Below are 12,587 nucleotides of genomic sequence, written 5' to 3'. Positions count from 1 at the left end.
GCAACGGCTCGAACCTCGGAGCTCAGTAAATTAAAGGATTCCCACTCCTAAAAAATTAGAGAGAAGAACGGAATAACAGCTCCTCATATGATGTGAATAGAAAATGGGCAGAAGGTTAAACCCAGTCAAAACTCCATGCAGGTGTTGCAGTGCAGCGCAGCATTACATGCAGATAATCGCGGTCACAGATACACACAAAGACGTCGATTAAATCTCGGAGAAATATTTCAATCTGACCAGGGATCGTACCCTGTATCAGGATGGGGCCATCCGCAAGCCTCTGCGATATCTTCCCACCGAAGTGTTTCAGAGTCATCGTATCCATGGCATCCCTCTATATCGGAAGATTCCTCAGAAAGCAGCAACAGGGACGCATTCCCTTGAGGTCCACAGGATGTTGATGGCTGTTTCGCAGTTGCCTGCTGTTGCTTTGCTGCTATCTTCGCTTTCTCATTTTTCTTCTGACGCCTTCTCGCTTCGCGTTGTTTTTGCTCTGCGTCATAATTGGCCTTCGCATTCCCAGCCCACACTCCCAGGCCTTCGGGATTCCGCAGAAAGGACAGAACCACATCTCGTGTCGCGAGTGTGTCTTCCAAGCACACGTGGGGGTGATTATCCGATTGGATTTGTAGTTTCAAAAACACCTCTGACAGTGTCTTTAAACTATAGAGGCGCTTAAACGCAGAGGAAAGCCCAAACACAGCTTCGCTAGCTAATATCACTGAGTCAACAACTCGCGAGTGGTATATGCCCAACACGTCCAGGTCGGAATTAAGGGCGTGACCAATGAGGATGGTTTGAGAATCAATGTATTTGTATAGTTCCTGTCGCGCGGACTGCCATCCATTAAGTGCTTGCCCTCTTGCTACAGCCTCGGCCATTGCAGCTGGCGTTATGCCGCTGATCCTAGTCGTCCAGTCGGTCACCTTTCCCGTTGGCCGGACGTAATTGTTAATGAGAACTTCCCCGGTGAGGAAGTCAACGGCACTAAGAAAGGCGACCTCTCTTTGCCATCTTCTGACCTGAACCATTTCGCAATCAATGACGACGGCTCTTCTTGCTCCGTACAGGTTCAATACGGGCGTTTCGAGAAAGTGGTTTCGTGCAACAGTAGCTTTCTTCGAATTCACCTGGTTACCTTGTGCCAAACTTGACATGGTATAGCCTTGCTTATGAAGACGAACAGGCGAGTGGCACTTTGTGAGAAGATCAGCGTATACAAGTTCTTGCTCTGCAGGAGTGAGGGTCATGAAGAGGTTGCCGTTGTAGTATAGTCGTACTTCATTCAGAAAGCCACTAACAGGTTCTGTTTTTCCCACATGATCGTGTAGTGTGGTACTGCTGGTATGGGAGAAAGCTGATTGCGATTAGCAGCTTTCACCCAGTATATCTAGAAATACTACGCCCTACCGATAGCTGTCCTCTTTACACCTTTGTCCACGACCAACTGTACTTGCTGCTGTTGTTGTTCGTGTTCATGTTGCCATTGCTCCTGCTGCTGCACTTGTTGATTGCCCTGCTGCTGTTCTTGCTGCGTCGAAGAGCCTTGTGCAGGGGTCACTAAGTTAGGGACAGCCTTCTTCTTCTTCCTAGGTACGCGGCGTCGGTCGTGGGATGATCTCTGGTGATCATCCCGGCCTTTTTCGGTGCCAAACTCCTTGTTGCATACGAGACAAACAACGTTGTGGTGGCCTAGGGCATCCTGATGTTTTGCAAGCCCTATAGCAGACTTGAAGGTATCTTTTTTACACCGTAAACATTTGAACTTTTTGACCGGCGCCGACTGGTTCGCCAACGATGGGTTCTCATTGAGGGCCATGTCTAAACAAAGACAATAGGTTCCAACTAGTGATGGCGTGCAACAAGAACTGAAATAAATATTCCTTGGACAGCAAAACAGCCCGGACCCGAATGGGCAAGATAGCGCTTTTATACCTCTCTTTACCCCACCACAGCCTCATTCACACGCAAGCACGGTTCGCAATTGCAGTGTACTAGCAGGAGGCCATTGGCTGACATGCATTGCTCCCATGCGCTGCCGCAGCGGGCTGGCGGCAACTGGAACATGCTGGCATCTCTTAGCGATATATGATTCCCTAGACAAGCCTAACCCTTTGATGGAGGAATGTCTGTTGATCAGTTGTCGATTACTCCGCAATCTTGGGAGTTCGGGCCACATGATCGCCGTTGGAATTGGATCCCTGTCACGGGCTAAGACACATCACATTCATTAGTTGGAGAGAGAGCCAACAGTTGCTACCCATGCCACTTGGCACCATCGGCCAACGGACACCAGGATATGCAATGCAATTGACTCTGCAGCTCCCCTCACTCCGTGTTCGCTGTTATCAGTTCGTTTCTGAGTCCCCATGGTGTTCTCCCAATGGCTTTGAGTTTATGTGAACATGTAGTTAGTATGCTTTAGGCATACTGAACAAGACAGGATCTTGCGCAAGCAACAAAGAGGAGAGAGAAAACAAAGACAAAGAAACAAACACAAAAACTGAACACGCTAATGTCATCTACGTCAACCCCAACAAACAAAACCAACCCCGACGGTCCGTCCCTTTCGAAAAAAAAAGAACCAAAACCAACTGAATCTATTGAATCTCTAACCGGGTATCTCCCATGCATAACTCTAACCAACCATGAAAACGAACCGAAGGAAATGAAGTAGCCCAAGCTAAGGGCCCCGGGAACAAACAACTCAATACTCCTGCCAGATATCCTCCACATACGCCTCCGTCAATCTCGTATCCTTGCCATACTTCTCCTGCCACTGTACAAACCCACCCTCCAAAACATAGACTTCCTGCTTCTGGCTCTCCTCCACGCCCAAAACACGTTCCCGTTCGCGGGCATAGCGCAGCGCAGCGGACGGGCCACGCTGTTGGCTGAGGGCACAGTGGAACACGACCTTTTCTTTGTCCTTCAGTGTACGGATGAGCTCGGGCAGGCGGACGTCGAGTGAAGAGCTTGGAACCCATGTTGAGGAGAAGATGTGGCCGCCGACGTGGTCTGGTTTTATAGGTTAGATTATAGGATGTAGATAACAAAGGATCTGAGACGTATCACTTACCAGAGTCCCGAACATCGACAATAGCCAGTTTACTGGGGGTACTGGTGGAAAGAAGCAAGGCTGAGAGGGCATCCCGACTCATGCGGGGAAGAGTTGCGATGGTGATGGAGGACATTGTAAACAGTCGATGGCCGATGAGTCTAAGATTCGTAGATCTAATGAAGCCAGGAATACAGTATATTGCAACCGCAACGACAGATATCGAATCCCAGGAGGAGGAAGTTTCAATATAGTGAAACCCAGAAGAAAAAGAATGTCGTGGTGTAGAAGGAAGTATGTAACATAATACGGAGTCACGTGAAAACAGATTTCCGATCTGGAAATTTGGAGCCAAAGCATCCGGAGATTTCAACACTGCAACCCAACCGGCTCCATTACCGCCATTACGATCCCAGAAAGCTCGAGAAGTCACATCGAGGAGACCGGAATTGATTACCCTCCTATATTCGACGTGAAAAGCCTTCCCTCGGCGCCTCAATCACAATGGAGATGCGCTCCCTAACCCGCTGCCTCCGTTCGAGGCCGACATCTCTTCTCTACAAGCAACAACCAAGCCTCCTTGCGACCCAATATATGAACAGATCCTCCATCCGCAGCTACGCTAGCAAACCCTCGGGACCCACGAAGGCTCAGACCCCAACCGCAACGCAAGCCCCCTCCGACTTTGACGAGATCCTTTCCAAACTAAACATCAACAACCGCGAATCCGCCGCCGAAGGCTCACTGCGGAACCGTCCTTCCGAAGACCCCCTCTCGCTCTCCCGCGCGGTCGGCATGTCTGCAGAAACAGAAAACTACCGGACTCCTGTGCGGCGGGTGGAGCTGAAGTTGGGACCTACTCTTGGTCGTCAGGTGCATGTTGAGCCGGAGAAGGGCACAGATTTGGCCTCTGCGCTGAGGATATTGCAGGCGACATGCACGGCGAATAAGGTTCGGTACCAGGCCAATGGTCAGAAGTTCCACATCAGACGGGGACAAGTGAGGAAGAACTTGAGGATGGAGAGGTGGAGGAAGCTGTTCAAGTTCTCGTTCCAGAAGACTGTTAGTCGGATCGAGAAGATGAGAGCTCAGGGATGGTAATTGTGTTTGGTCTTTAATGGTGTATCATTACGGCTGGTATTGGGGTGTATATAAAAGGGATCGCAAAGGTCGCCGTCGTTGAGATCGCAAGGAGATCGCGTGCTATCCTGCTCACCCGCAGTATATGTTCTTTCTGTCATGTATACTATGTCACTTGATTAGTACTCGGAGTTAGCTGGCTACAATCAGAATGGGATCTTTATCCAGTTACTGTCAGTACTAGATACGTCTATATCTACCGCAATCTAATCTTTCTTCCCAGCCGAGAACCCTCCGTACCCATACCCTCCTCCGTTCCCCGTCATTGAGACGTTGCTAGCGGAATAACCCCCATAACCATTGGATTTTCCGCCATTACCATACACAACTCCAACCGACCCCTTTCCCCGAGAAGGTACACCGAGGATCCCATCGCCTCGCCAGCCCCGTCGCCGAGCCCGTTCCCAATACAAGGCCATGGCTGCTCCCAATGATGCAGCCAGAACGAAGAAGAACAGTTTCGAGAAGAAACCTGTTCCCCCCGTCAACTCACTAGCAGCAGACCCCCGGGATGGCCATCCGATGCCTCCTCCACCTTCAACCCAACTCACATGGAAAGTGAAGGTGAGAGGCTGCTCACGAATAACCTTCGTGCCATGCCCCGCTGTCCAAGGCTCACGGGCAGCCTCAGCCACGGCAGCTGCCTCCTTCTCTTCATCGGAAACTTTCTTCTTGCTGTTGAGAAAGGATAATTCGAATTCAGGAACCGAGTATGCAGTACCGGCCACAGCATATCCCGGCGCCACTTTCTTGGTCTTCCGTTTATTTTTCTTTGGCGTCGAGACGATGTTGTGCATGAGTACATTCATATCTGTCCAGATATGAAGATGACTGCGCTGCAACGTCCCCTGCAGCGCAAAGGTGATTGGAGTATAAGGAGGTCCTTCCTCACTCAGAGCAGAAAGCTCGGTGCTTACGGCCTCACCTTCATGTGCCTTGTCATCCGAATCTGAAGATGTGGGCGGCAGAAGGGGCGCTGTTGGCACACGGCAGTTCATCGGCACATCGGAGTGGACATAGTACTCGAGGAGGTGGTAAAGTTCATCAGAAACTCTGTCAATGGTGCAATTGACTGTCTCCGTAACACCGTAGCGAAGGGCGAGGGGGAGGGAGGTCTCCTTGCAGGTTGGGAATGGAATGTATTGGAGTTTGCCGAGACTGTCGGTGATCTGGAAAAATTACGTTAGCTAAACACACAATCGATTAAAATCCTCAATATGACATTAACGCATAGTCAATGAGCGCGGGAAGGCATTACATGTTCGCCGGAGTCACTAAAATCGGAGAAAGCGTTAGCATCTATCGACAAGTCATATCGTACCAAAACACACGAGAGTCTCCTCCACACCATGTTCGGAATTACTTAATAATATTCACACTCACATTGTCCGATTCAAGCATGTCACCGGCATGGGCTGTCCGTGGAAATACCCACCCTGAGAGGCACTCGCCGAGTTGCCTCCCGCAGCAACCTGCACCGCAAAAGATGATATCAGTCCATAGTAGGAGATCGCATTGAACAATTGCACAAGTCCACTCTTTACGAATGGCATGTTAGATACTCATAGCCCGCCGGCTCGGCGGATGGGCTCACGGTCTATTGTCGAGTCGAAGTTGCAGAGAGGAGACACGGTGGCGAGCCGCACATCCAAGGGAACTAAGGCCGAGTTGGGCCAATCTTGCCAACTTTGGAAAGCAAGTTCCGTCTTCATGCAATGAACTACACCGTTTCATTCTCAATCTCTTTTGGCCGCAACAATTAATATCGCTTCAATTACGTCGACTTAGAAATGGTGCGAATATTTGAAAATTACTACACATGTCTCATTCAATGGGATGTGACTAATTAACAGAAAGGTGACTCTTCATGTCCTCATCAATATGGAAATATTATACTCCTTTTTGTCTGTTCAATTTATGGCAGGCTTACTCAATGGCAACACCTATGCCAGATTGGCCTTCTGCTTGAAGGCGGCCAGCAGACCGCTGGTTGAAGCATCGTGACCAGCGCCAGCGCCAGAGGTCTCCAGCTCCTGCTGGATCTTCTTGGCAAGAACCTTGCCCAACTCCACACCCCACTGGTCGAAGGAGTTGATGTTCCAGACAGCACCCTCAGTGAAGGTGAGGTGCTCGTAATACGCGATCAAAGCTCCGAGAGTGGAGGGAGTGATCTTCTGAGCCAGAATAGAAGTGGTGGGGCGGTTTCCAAGGAAGGTCTTGTGGGGGACCAAGTTGTCGGGGGCACCTTCAGTCTTGACCTGCTCGGGGGTCTTACCGACCATCAAGGCCTCAGACTGAGCAAGGAAGTTGGATGCGAGCATGCGCTGGTGCTTGCCACCCTCGACAGGGTTGTGGGACTCGGCAGCCATGATGAAATCCGACGGGATAAGCTTGGTGCCCTGGTGGAGCAATTGGAAGAAGCTGTGCTGGGCATTGGTGGCAGGCTCGCCAAACAGGATGGGGCCGGTGGTGTACTTGACGTATTCACCAGAGCGGGTAATAGCCTTGCCGTTGCTCTCCATGGACAGCTGCTGCAGGTAGGCGGGGAATCGGTGCAGGTACTGATCGAAAGGCGCAACCAGGTGAGTCTGGGCACCGAAGAAGTCGCTGTACCACACACTCAGCAAACCGCCAATGGCGGGAATGTTCTGCTCCAAGGGAGCTTCGCGGAAGTGCTTGTCCATGGCTTGGGCACCAGCCAAGAACTGGTGGAAGTTATCGTAACCGATGTAGAGGGCGACGGAGAGACCGATAGCACTCCAGACGGAGTAGCGACCACCCACCCAGGATTCGAAGCCGAACATGTTCTTCTTGTCAATGCCAAACTTGGTGACCTCGGCCTCGTTGGTGGACAGAGCAACGAAGTGCTTGGCGATATGAGATTCATCCTTGGCAGTCTCGAGGAACCACTTCTTAGCGCTATTCGCGTTGGTAGTAGTCTCTGCGGTAGTGAAGGTCTTGGAAGCGATCAGGAAGAGGGTGGTTTCAGGGTTGGAGTCCTTGAGGGCCTCGGCAATGTGAGTTCCATCAATGTTGGAGACAAAGTGCAGCTTCATGCCGGGAGCACCGTATGGCTTCAGGGCCTCGGTGACCATAACCGGACCACTATAACAGCTGTTAGGGACGTCTGAAACTTAGAAGCTTCAAGGAGAGAACTTACAGATCAGAACCACCGATACCAATGTTGATAATGGTGTCAATCTTCTTGTCAGTGTAACCCTTCCACTCACCACTGCGGACCTGTTCGGAGAACTCCTTCATGTGCTCCAGGACGGAGTTCACATCCTCGACAACGCTCTTGCCATCGACCTGCATAGGCTCGTTGGAGACATTGCGGAGAGCAGCGTGGTAAACAGCACGATCCTCAGTGAAGTTGATGTGCTCACCCTTGAACATAGCATCGCGGAGCTCCTCAACATTGGCCTCCTTGGCCAGCTTGACCAGAAGGGAGAGGGTTTCCTCGGTGAGGAAGTTCTTAGAGAAATCGAAGAGGATGTCCGAGTTGTCCACAGTGTTCTTGAAGGTACGGCTGAACTTCTCGAAGCGCTGAGGGTCCTTTTCGAAGGCCTCCTTCAGGACAATGTTACGACCGACAGCGGTGTGGTGCTCCTGGAGCTCCTTCCAGGCGGAGAGATCGGTAGCCTGCGAGAAAGCCGGCATTATGATAGCTTTTGCTTCTTGAAATTCTACAGTAGAGATAGCTGGTGTCAGTGCGGGGAAGCTCTCAACAGCAAGTAATCAAGAAAAGAAGAGTCCTAGATGAACGAGCTTGACCCAAGAAAGACATACCTGGTTATAAGAGGAAGTCACCAAGACGAATGCCCAAGAAGAATGGATGGCTGGGAAAGAAACGGAGGGAAAAAGACAACGGGAGTCGCGGAGGGGCAGATGACGCTGAAGGTGGGCAGACAAACAATGGCCTGAATCCTATGGCGTCAACCGGTGTGCTGGGGTCCGGCTTTGGAGGGGCTGCCGTGGGGCTCACCTTTTTTTTCCCTTCCAAGAAATTATCCGACTTTACCAACTGGATTAGGACCTGTCTAGACTACTCATCCTTTGTCATATATTACGGAGTACGTATGTTCTAATTAAACTATTATTATTAATGCTATTACTACGACATTGTCGATCGCCTGCAATTTGCGTGGGGGAGTCTGAGCAAATGTCGGCGGTTGACTACAGGTACCCATATCAACTCCGGAGTTATGGGCCCCGACGTACCACTTGACTATGGGCAAATATAGTAGCTTTGACAGCCACAACCAATCGTCATAATCTCTTACTGAATACTTAATCAGCTTGTCAAACTTCAAGGCGACCTAAATTAGCAAAAACTTTCTCCCCCTTCATTTTCTTCTCACCCCGTGACCATAATCATTCATGCATAAACTTTACTTTCCGGCAATAGGATCATCGGGATAAATTCCTTTCTCAAAGGGTACTCGGAAATCACACCGGTGATCTGGGACGGGAACTTTATCGGTTTACGGCACTCCATCTACTACAGACTAGACTCCTGAGTTTCTCCGTCCGCCGGTTAATTGCAATCGACGAATTGAGACTTTTTCTTTCTCCTTTCAAAATTATTCTAGAATCTGTAAGAATTCGGTCGATTAAGACTGTCATGCCCAACTCCTGTCAAAACATGTCTCAATAGGATTGCGCAGCCAATATAAATACCTACTTAGGTGCTCATAACCATGATAGGCTGTCTTAAATCCACTGTGGACATAATACTCGTCACATCTATTGGACCAACATGTATGACCTGGGAGCCACGGAAATGTCAGAAACCACTGATTTAGTGGAGTCTATTGAGGTAAACCTATTGTTCAAGTCCCGGGTTATGATTCTATAGGGCTACGCGATATAGTAACCGCATCCAACAACACCGGGTTCTCAAAACATATCCGGTCAAACACGATACTTACCATGCATTGAGTCGGACTGATCTATCAAATAAGCTCAGATCTATACGAAATTGCATGATTTTCGAATAAATAGGTGAAAATGACTTTGCGAAGCGAACAATTTCCCATAGTGGCTAGTATGCTCAGCTCAGTACAGATACTCACATAACGGTCGATGAAGGCCTTGAATTGAAACCCTATAAACGTCGTCCCGACATATGCATTTTCAGTAATACCTGGGCTGTTCAATGTCTTGTGTACTTTGACCAATGGTAGTGCCCGCTACCAAGACTACTGTAGCTCAAGCCATGCAACTGTTACTACTCGGTAGGTATTCTTAGACTCAAACACTGTGACTTACCACGAAGCAAAAAAAAAGAAAATCAAAGCGATATAGGTATACGAAGTTCACCTCAAGTCATTGCTACCGATACCATCACAGGTGTTCAAACTGCCTATCATTGATTTAAATATTGTCATCAAAAAACTTGACAAGAACAGCCAGCTAGCAGAGACTAGTATATGAACTGCGTCCCATTAGTAGCCAGTGCTGATCTCCATGTCATTTACTTTTTCTTTTATGTATTTGCATGGTGTTTTTTGACACCTTGTTGATCCTATGGAATCGTTGTGGCCATTCTCTTGGGCGTACCCTCCTCGACTTTGTGAAGAAGCAGGCGTCTGTCGGAATGGTTCTTTCTCTCCACCCTTCGAAGATCAAACTCATACATTGGCTGTTTTGTCATGAGCTGTAAACTACTGCCGAATGAGTTATTGTCATTCGCACTTGGGACACGATACAAAGCGAAGTGGTTTTCGTAAGAATCCTTAGAGCGCAGGCGTCGGGCTCATCATTTTGGCTGCCCGGGCATTCCTAACCAGGATTAAGAACGGCAATATGAGCGAAGAATTCGTGAAGTTGGAATTTCTACGTATTATTGTCATTCTGGATTTCACATGTTATACATCTTAATTTGTGTTTCACAAGAACAAATATGGTCGATTCACCTTAATTGTCACCACGCTTAACTTGCCCGTCACCATGACGTTCCGAACCAATCTCTCGCAAACCATAGAAGATTCACACAGTATATACTCACACTGACTATTGTAGGCCGCCTGAAGTAACCCCAGAAGCCTGGATATGTGTACAGTTCTGTACAGGTTAATGCTTTTGTAAGCCCTAATGTAGAATGACTGGGTGATGTATTATCCACGTCAACCTTGGGTTCTATTCGATACAGATGAACCCTAGTTGAAGCTTCCACCAATAGGACCGTCCGCCGATCCAAGCTAAATAGTACACTTCTTTGCTTTCCAGATCCCCATGAAGGCATTATGTCCCTATGACGAGCATAAACAGTGGCAAGGGACTGACATCAAGTAGCTTTGAGGAGCTGGTATAAGAGCCGAAGAGCCGTCAGCATTAGCATCTAGATTATTCTCCCTTGCAACTTAGTTTGAATTTCAACAACTCCAAATTACACTCCAGTACACAAAATAGCTTTTCAACTTCACAACTCTTATTGATCACAATGTCTTCCGCCGAAGAAAGAGTCAACGCCATGCGTGGCTACAAGGCGTGAGTATTCTTGTAGTACTATCATAAAACCTCAAATGGAACTAATCAGTATACATATAGCACCCTCAGTAACCCCAGAGTCTCGGATGAGGCGAAGCAAAACGCCCAGGCGATGCTCGACCAGCTTGGTGGTGACCAGCCTAGCCATGACCTCTATACCGAAAGTGGTGAGCAGAACAAGGATCCGATGAGAGTCAACGCTGGACTCAAAGCGTATGTTTTACAAGTTTATCATCACGCAAAGTCCGATACGTACATATATACTAACCTGTGTCTAGTGCCGCGCATAACCCTAATGTATCGGACGAAGCAAGACGCAGTGCTGCCGAGAGAGTTAGCGAGAACCCTGAGGAGTAAATTAGATTCGTATTGTGAAATTTGATGCTTATGTTGTAACTATATGCGAAAATCCGGATGGTAATTGATGTTGCTGTAATATGAATGTGGAGATATATTGCTCTATCCTGAATATGAATTCTACCTTTTCTTGCTGTGATATTGTGTGGTAAGTCATAAGCGAACTGTCCATAGTTTGTACACAGACTGTATTTTCTTTTCTTGGCATTGCAATCGGTCGGGTAACTATTTGCAATTGAAGTGCTTGATGGTGATCAAATAAATATCTCCAGGTCTAACTCAACCTCCCGCCACTGACATATAGGTAGAGGATTCAAACCCTACCAAAATGTCGGAAAGCAAACCTACTTGAATGAATTGCTCAATTGTACAATGTAGGAATTACGGTGAGTAGCATAGGAGAATGTTGTGTCCATAACAAGTGGAGCACCTACCTCACGCCTATGAGGTAATAGTGATGAGCCTGAACCTCATACCCAGAACAATCTGACCATGAACTAAAGTCCAGATCCCTGAAGTTAAAATCAAACCTAAAACACTAGTTTTGCTTTTAAAATAGACGTCAGCAATACTGGGACTACTATATTTGTCCATTGAATAGAAACAGTTCCCTGTTTTACTTAAGTCATACTTGCGTAAGAGGTGGGCATCGCGACATCTGCCCCTGGATGACCCATTGAAGGTGAAGCTTCTAGGTATTGTGGCATTCAGGTCAAACTTGCTACTGGAGCATACATCCTACATCACCATGTAGTCATGGATCTGCCCTCGGTCTACAACTCTCAATATAAATATGAGGAATAATCCGCTGTTAAGAACTGAAAACGCTTATTTTATCCAAACACTGAGAACCACATACTACAATACTCTGTCTCACCTTCTGTGAACTATTTTAAATCTCATTTTTTGAATCGCGACACCACACATCAGCAAAAATGGCCCACAACCCGAACCCCGGAAACTTCGCCAACCGCCCCCATGACGAGGTCGAAGACATCGCCCGCAAGGGAGGCCAATCGAGCCACCAAGGTGGTTTCGCCAGCATGGACGAGGATAAGCAGGTATGTACATTGCTAACACCCATTAACCTTACGTTTAGGCATATGTTTCTAACTTCTTAATGCAGAGAGACATCGCCTCGAAGGGCGGTCACGCTTCGTCAGGCAGCTTCCGTCCTGGAGACCCTCGGGCTAGGGAGGCTGGTCACAAGGGTGGACTTGCCTCTGGTGGAAGCTTCGAGCCTGGGGATGAGAGAGCTAGGGAGGCTGGCCACAAGGGTGGAAAGGCTACTGGACACCCGGAGGAGTAAATATCTACGTGCTCCTGCTTTCGAGGGTGAAACTTGTACGATAGGAAACGATCTCGTCAACGAGTATTGAATGAATGTATAATACAATTGATTATTGTTTATTTTCTTGATGAATGCATTATTTTGAGTAAATATCTCTTTTCCAAGTTTAGTTAGTGGTGTTTGGTATGAATGTAAGCAGCGGTCTCCTTGGTAGCTAGAAGTATAGTTGCGTGCCAGACGGGGGTACAA

General features: G+C 48.2%; 8 protein-coding genes across 8 annotated transcripts; 4 read left to right on the top strand and 4 right to left on the bottom strand.

Moving 5' to 3' along the window:
* Positions 1 to 227: 227 nt before the first annotated feature.
* On the bottom strand, positions 228 to 1,819 carry F9C07_5813 (putative exonuclease; the record flags this gene model as incomplete). Its single annotated transcript, XM_041294739.1, has 2 exons — positions 228 to 1,357; positions 1,411 to 1,819. The coding sequence occupies 2 exons, from the start codon at positions 1,817 to 1,819 to the stop codon at positions 228 to 230; spliced, it is 1,539 nt and encodes a 512-aa protein (XP_041150360.1).
* Positions 1,820 to 2,707: 888 nt separating this feature from the next.
* Positions 2,708 to 3,194, bottom strand: F9C07_5812 (Rhodanese-like domain-containing protein; the record flags this gene model as incomplete). Its single annotated transcript, XM_041294726.2, has 2 exons — positions 2,708 to 3,018; positions 3,080 to 3,194. The coding sequence occupies 2 exons, from the start codon at positions 3,192 to 3,194 to the stop codon at positions 2,708 to 2,710; spliced, it is 426 nt and encodes a 141-aa protein (XP_041150359.2).
* A 368-nt stretch (positions 3,195 to 3,562) lies between these two features.
* Positions 3,563 to 4,159, top strand: F9C07_5811 (mitochondrial 37S ribosomal protein bS21m; the record flags this gene model as incomplete). Its single annotated transcript, XM_041287216.1, has 1 exon — positions 3,563 to 4,159. One exon carries the CDS (start codon positions 3,563 to 3,565, stop codon positions 4,157 to 4,159), a length of 597 nt encoding a protein of 198 aa, XP_041150358.1.
* Positions 4,160 to 4,281: 122 nt separating this feature from the next.
* F9C07_1865661 (uncharacterized protein) lies at positions 4,282 to 5,946 on the bottom strand. The gene is made up of 3 exons (XM_041294725.2): positions 5,582 to 5,946; positions 5,457 to 5,472; positions 4,282 to 5,367 (listed from the first exon to the last, which is right to left on the bottom strand). The coding sequence occupies exons 1-3, from the start codon at positions 5,749 to 5,751 to the stop codon at positions 4,405 to 4,407; spliced, it is 1,149 nt and encodes a 382-aa protein (XP_041150357.1). The 5' UTR covers positions 5,752 to 5,946; the 3' UTR covers positions 4,282 to 4,404.
* Positions 5,947 to 6,141: 195 nt separating this feature from the next.
* On the bottom strand, positions 6,142 to 7,858 carry F9C07_5809 (glucose-6-phosphate isomerase; the record flags this gene model as incomplete). Its single annotated transcript, XM_041294724.1, has 2 exons — positions 6,142 to 7,303; positions 7,359 to 7,858. 2 exons carry the CDS (start codon positions 7,856 to 7,858, stop codon positions 6,142 to 6,144), a joined length of 1,662 nt encoding a protein of 553 aa, XP_041150356.1.
* A 158-nt stretch (positions 7,859 to 8,016) lies between these two features.
* F9C07_5808 (uncharacterized protein) lies at positions 8,017 to 8,526 on the top strand (the record flags this gene model as incomplete). The annotated part of the gene is made up of 2 exons (XM_071511398.1): positions 8,017 to 8,271; positions 8,497 to 8,526. 2 exons carry the CDS (start codon positions 8,017 to 8,019, stop codon positions 8,524 to 8,526), a joined length of 285 nt encoding a protein of 94 aa, XP_071367012.1.
* Positions 8,527 to 10,562: 2,036 nt separating this feature from the next.
* On the top strand, positions 10,563 to 11,411 carry F9C07_2280967 (putative conidiation protein Con-6). Its single transcript, XM_041294738.2, has 3 exons — positions 10,563 to 10,690; positions 10,751 to 10,903; positions 10,969 to 11,411. Exons 1-3 carry the CDS (start codon positions 10,644 to 10,646, stop codon positions 11,045 to 11,047), a joined length of 279 nt encoding a protein of 92 aa, XP_041150355.1. The 5' UTR covers positions 10,563 to 10,643; the 3' UTR covers positions 11,048 to 11,411.
* Positions 11,412 to 11,982: 571 nt separating this feature from the next.
* On the top strand, positions 11,983 to 12,356 carry F9C07_5806 (conidiation-specific family protein; the record flags this gene model as incomplete). Its single annotated transcript, XM_041294737.1, has 2 exons — positions 11,983 to 12,108; positions 12,174 to 12,356. 2 exons carry the CDS (start codon positions 11,983 to 11,985, stop codon positions 12,354 to 12,356), a joined length of 309 nt encoding a protein of 102 aa, XP_041150354.1.
* Between the last annotated feature and the right edge of the window lie 231 nt (positions 12,357 to 12,587).

Source organism: Aspergillus flavus, chromosome 7, assembly GCF_009017415.1.
Source record: "Aspergillus flavus chromosome 7, complete sequence".
Lineage (NCBI taxonomy): Eukaryota > Fungi > Ascomycota > Eurotiomycetes > Eurotiales > Aspergillaceae > Aspergillus > Aspergillus flavus.
The sequence above is the reverse complement of the archived record's forward strand: the minus strand, read 5'-3'. Positions and strand labels throughout refer to the sequence as shown.

What these genes read in the sequence shown, in the direction of transcription:
- F9C07_2280967 (XM_041294738.2), top strand. Translation starts at nt 10,644, where the DNA reads ATGTCTTCCGCCGAAGAAAGAGTCAACGCCATGCGTGGCTACAAGGC. An exon ending in GCCATGCGTGGCTACAAGGC is followed by an intron (nt 10,691 to 10,750) that starts GTGAGTATTCTT and finishes GTATACATATAG; the next exon opens with CACCCTCAGTAACCCCAGAG. An exon ending in GTCAACGCTGGACTCAAAGC is followed by an intron (nt 10,904 to 10,968) that starts GTATGTTTTACA and finishes ACCTGTGTCTAG; the next exon opens with TGCCGCGCATAACCCTAATG.
- F9C07_1865661 (XM_041294725.2), bottom strand. Translation starts at nt 5,751, where the DNA reads ATGCCATTCGTAAAGAGTGGACTTGTGCAATTGTTCAATGCGATCTCC.